We start from the raw sequence: 5,348 nt of genomic DNA on the forward strand, positions 1-5,348 counted from the left end.
GCTTTGCCAGCCTCAACAGTTCTGTGTGATTCAGCAGAACAAAAGCAGAGGGAATTAAAGAGCAGATACCTGGACCAGAACACAGCAGAAACGTGGCAAACTGCTTTTTTAGCAATTGTGTTTGACCGGCCAAGTCAAGTGTAGGTTGCATCAGGTGGGCACACCAGGTTTGCTGCTCGGATCAATAACTGCTGATTTCTAGACACGTGTGACTCTAGAGATTGGTGGGATGTTCTGAAAGTTAAGGGGGTGTGGGTTTGCTTCAGCAAACTGCCTGCAAGCCAGAACAGACATAGAAAATGAGTGGGGCTGCAGGTGCATAGGCATGACTGGGTGTCAGGCAGCAGCACTGGCACCAAATCACACAATCACAGAATGTTGGGGTTTGGAAGGGACCTCGAGAGATCACCCAGTCCAGCCCCCCCTGCCAGAGCAGGGTCACCCAGGGCAGGGCCCACAGGAGCACGTCCAGGCAGGCAGCACCTGCCGATGCGTGAGTGTCCTTGTGTTAGCAAAGGGTTTGAAATACTGTATGTGGGGTCAGAACTTTCCAATCACTTGCCTCTTCTGTCCATTGTGCCTTCTTGTGCTTTTAAAACAAGTCTTAAAAGACGAGCTTTCACTTCTGCGTTACGTTTCAATCCTATTTCTGGTGTTCTGTCAACATCTGTCGTCTGGCCTGTATTTCTCCAGTGGCAGTGCACTCGCGTGAAACCTTTCTAAATCTTAGAAAATGATATGTTAATCACTCTCAAACTTTCAAAATATTGTTCAGCTAATAATATTTCAGAATCGCTGGCAGAGTCTGCAGCAGCCTATACTAAAGCAACAGCAAGGAAGTGTTTGTTAGCGAAGGTAGAAGTGATTACCGGGGAGGAAGCTGAAAGTAACGTGTTACAGGTAAGGAACGGGTGAAGTACAGGAGCTTGGAGTTTATAGGGATTCCTGTGAAGAAAACTAAAATAAGTATCTAAGTTCATTAATTATTGTACTACTGAAGATTATAGATGTGGTTTTTTTAAATTCAGAATGTACTGTTATGCTAGCAGTGTGGTTTCTTGCATAGCAGAAGCCATAAAACAGCACTCGAGAATTTGTCTTGAGGTACTTAATTGAATTAGTGATGTTTTAAAAGGACATGCATTCATGACTTAGACTGCTGGTTATTATTGTGGTTTATTTAACCTGGTAGTAATTCATTAAGTTAAATATGCTTACTAACTTCAGTATATCCTGGAGAGGAATGTGCAGGGGTTTTGTGTAAACCCAACTGGATTATATATATATATTTTTATTTTTTTTTAAATCCTCCAATTACGATTTTTTCTTGATCTTTTAAGTTTGTCAGCACTTGAACTGTGTCTTCTGTTACGGAGTAGCTTTGTGTTCTTACAGACTTGCTGGTCTCTTCTGACACCAAACAGATGCTCTGTCAGTAACCAAGGCGTATCAGTTACACTTTTACTATCCTACCAAATAATAATCTGTAGCATTTGTCCTTTCAGGCTTTTTACCAGGCATGAACGGTCTTTAAATAGTTACTCTGGTGCTTCTCTGGTTTTATGTAATTCTGGGTGCTTCATGTAATCAGACAAGACACTGAAGGCAAGAGAGTCCTTTTTCACGTACGAAAACTGCAACATTTAGCAGTTCTGTACGTAATGGACTGATTTGTGTGAGTATATTGTAACTTCACAGACCTCTGACCTAACTTCTGGTCTTTTTTCCTGTGAAGTTTAATTCACTGCAAACCCAGAAGGGATTCTGCATAAAGATGCAGACAGAACTCTGTTAATGTTGCAAAAATGAGTTATACAGAGCTCGGTGTTCTGTGGCAGAGAAAAGGAGACAAACAGAGGAAAAGAAAATGGGAATATTTTTTCCACCCAGGACACATACAGTTGTGGGGAGCTTGAGGGGTGATGAACACAAGGTAGAGATGTTTGGCCAGGCAAGAAAACGGGAGCTTTTGTGGGAAAGAGGAACAGTCCTGCCACTAGAAAGTCCAAAAGGTGTACTTTGTCAAAATGATGAACCAGGAAGGCAGGAAAAGTGCCTCTTGTTTATTCATGACTTTGTGTGGCTCGAGCCACGAGATAACGTGTTTGTTCGTCCTTTCTTCCGTAATACAGGAAGAATTTTGCTTTGCTTTCATTGTGCTGGGTCTTCCCAGCAAGAAATGCCGCCCTGAGCCGTGGTGCAAAGTGCACCTAAGGCTGTCAAAATATTGCCCGATGGAAGATGTAGGTGACTCTTTCCTGGTCTCTTATCACAATGTTTCCTCTGTGAAAGTTTGTACCTTACCCGAAAATTGTTCTGATTTGATCTTGAACACAGGTACTTCTTAAGAACATACAGCTTCTGGTAATTAAACCAGACAGCGTATTTTGAGGAATTCATTGCAGAAGAAAGGATGACTACTTTAGTTTCCACAGTTATAAACAGATTAAAATTCCAGTATGAAATCTGAGTATTTTGTTAACCAGCTGTGGGTGATAGCAAATGAAATATATTACTGCTGCTGTCAAGCACTGTACTATAGAGATGTTCTCCATTGCAGATTCAGTGCAAGCTGTTTGTATTTGATAAAAACTCTCAGTCGTGGGTGGAGAGAGGTCGAGGACTTCTGAGACTCAACGATATGGCCTCAACAGATGACGGAACATTACAGTCTCGGCTGGGTAAGAGGGCCCGGGCGGATGCGGTGCTGGCTGACAATCGGTGCTGTGTTCATAGGGCGCTTCCGCGGCACACAGCAGCATCCACGTGGGGTTATGTCTGAGCTGCAGCAGCTCGGAAGCAGTTTGGATCTTTTCTCTTGCTTCCATTTATGACCATTCCCCCCAAAGAGAGTATCTTTTCATATCCTCCTAGGGTAGCAAACATCCCGGTTACGTTATTTCCACCCCACCCCGCTAAAAGCAAACTGTGTTTAGCAGCTGGAATATTGTCTGGCATTTTATGGTAACGTTCTTCAGCTCTGAGCTTCTTGGGGTGGGTGCTTGGGGGAAGCCTCTTGGAGCAGCACGCCGTTGTTGGGACTGGCAGGAGCGTGCATTAGGTTATCAGCTCAGACCCAGCCACTGAACTTTGCTGTATTAACATACAAGACTTTGGACTAAATATCTTTAGTCATGGCAGATAATCTTTAATAGCCTACATTCTTCTGATTAACATCTGTGGCAAGATTCCTGTTTGAAGGGCTCTCCCTAATATTCTTTGTGAAGAGACTTAAACGTTCACACAATAAAAAGCCATCTTGGCTGGTTTGAGTTCCCTGTTGCATCTTTGTCCACCTGACTGATCTTGTGTGTTGGCCCTAGTGATGAGGACTCAGGGGAGTCTCAGGTTAATCCTAAATACCAAGCTCTGGGCTCAGATGCAGATCGACAAAGCCAGTGAGAAGAGTATCCGGATCACTGCCATGGATACGGAGGACCAGGGAGTTAAAGTTTTTCTTATATCAGTGAGTACTGGGTTTGGTTTACATCTTAACCTTCCTACTAAAATTGGGGCTTGCTTAAATTGCAGCTGAGGTATCATTGACTTCTCCGCACCCCACCTCACTGCCACCGCCCCCTCCCCAAAGACAAGGGGCTTGGCAGCCTTTGCTTGTGTGAAAAGCCCTCCTTGTGAAGAAATTCCACTGCAAAGGCTGCCCTAGGAAGCCCAGTTGCCCAAAACACCAACTGTGGAGTCCTGGGAGCTCTTCCACACCTCCTGAGACTGGTGTAGTGGAAGATGAATGCAGATCATTTTTTGCTAATCTGCAGATTAACAGCTTAGCCAAAGTGTGATCTGCAAGAACTTGTAGCATGGGGAAGCTGCTCTTGTCCATCTACAGCGTGGGTGGATCTAGAGATGCCCACTTCCAGCAAAACACGAGGTATCTGTCAAGAACCTTATATTGGTAGTTAAGAGTAATACATTTTAACTTTGATTTGCTTTTAATACAGAGTATTCCAAGCGGTAGCAGGACAGGGAAAGTGATTTCTCTGCTTTCTAAATGGGGACTGGCAATCCCAGTCAGATTTACTAAAGCACTTGGGAGATAGTGATAGAGTTGGTGAGAAGGAAAGGTCCTTCCCTAACGTCTGCTAAGAGCACTTAGGGATTTTTGAGGGGTCTGAACACATTCCTTTGATTTACGCTGATTCTATACCAAAAGTCGCTAAAGAATTAAGTGTTCTGATGGATCAGAAATTAAGAGGACGGAAACAGAAGGTGACCTTGCCCTGTGACAGTACGTTTGCAGAACGAGGATCTGGAGTCCCATCCACCGACGAGGAAAAAGCAGTGAAATGAATGGATAACTTTTTCTAAATTTCAAAATTTTGAGTTAATCTGTGATCAATTTATTCACTATTGATTTTAGTACTGATAAAAAGTATATTATACAGAATAATTTAGTCACTATAGCTCATTGCAAGGAAATTTTGCACTTACAGAGGTGACAGATTTAGATGATAGAGAGGGAGGAGGAAAACAATTTTTATGTTAGAATCTGACAAGTGATATTCTTACCTTACAGTTAACTTGGGGGAACAGTAATAGTAGTTAGTATGGGGAACTTATTGACACAGTGAAGTCAGTTTCAGAGTATTTGAAGGGAGTTCCCTTTTAAATAATGTCCATTACATAGTTTGATAAGCCTAAAAATTAATCCTTTTGAAGCTGTCAAGTGGTCATTAATTCTTGAGAGTAAAAGATATATTCCTGGACAGGTTGTCACAAACGCTTTCCTCTGAAACAGCTGTGTACCACAGCCCATTCTCACTGAGTCTGAAAAACCCTGTGTGAGAAAGCAGAGAAGTCGATTGTGAAGCTTGGCATGACAGGTGTGTATTGCACGAGTGGGGTTTCGTTTGGTTCTAATTCCGTGCACCTTCCCCTTGTTTCTGAATATTAAAAAAAAAAAAATGCAGGCAAGCTCTAAAGATACCGGGCAGCTGTTTGCTGCGTTACACCATCGCATCTTGGCCTTGCGGAGCAGAGTGGAGCAAGAGCAAGAAGTCAAGAGCGTAGCACCTGAGCCAGAGGTAACGCAATCAAACGAGGAAGACAGTGATGATGATGTCATCGCGCCTTCAGGAGCAGTTGGCAGCGGTAAGTAAGAAAGCCAGCAGAGTTTCCTGTTTTCCATGGTTTTTCCCTGTTGTTCTTTAAGGCCGGCTGTCCTCTCTGTGACCACGTATCAGAGCTGTGCTCCCGGCCTCTTGCTTCTCCTGGGAGCATGTGCTGTAGGACTCATGCTGTGACCTGCCTTGTTGAACGTAACTGTTCCTCCCTCCTTCTCGAGACCTGTGCTTGTGAGCCCCGAGCCAGCAGGGTGCCCAGGTGGCCCGGCA

The 5,348-nt window shown here is 43.8% G+C and overlaps 1 protein-coding gene across 1 annotated transcript; it reads left to right on the forward strand.

Moving 5' to 3' along the window:
- Nucleotides 1–775: 775 nt before the first annotated feature.
- LOC104272670 (ran-binding protein 3-like) lies at nt 776–5,106 on the forward strand (the record flags this gene model as incomplete). The annotated part of the gene is made up of 4 exons (XM_009867728.1): nt 776–900; nt 2,561–2,681; nt 3,324–3,466; nt 4,926–5,106. Coding segments are annotated over 4 exons (570 nt in total), but the record flags the coding sequence as incomplete, so codon positions are not given.
- Between the last annotated feature and the right edge of the window lie 242 nt (nt 5,107–5,348).

Source organism: Apaloderma vittatum, unplaced genomic scaffold (genome assembly GCF_000703405.1).
Source record: "Apaloderma vittatum isolate BGI_N311 unplaced genomic scaffold, ASM70340v1 Scaffold43934, whole genome shotgun sequence".
NCBI lineage: Eukaryota > Metazoa > Chordata > Aves > Trogoniformes > Trogonidae > Apaloderma > Apaloderma vittatum.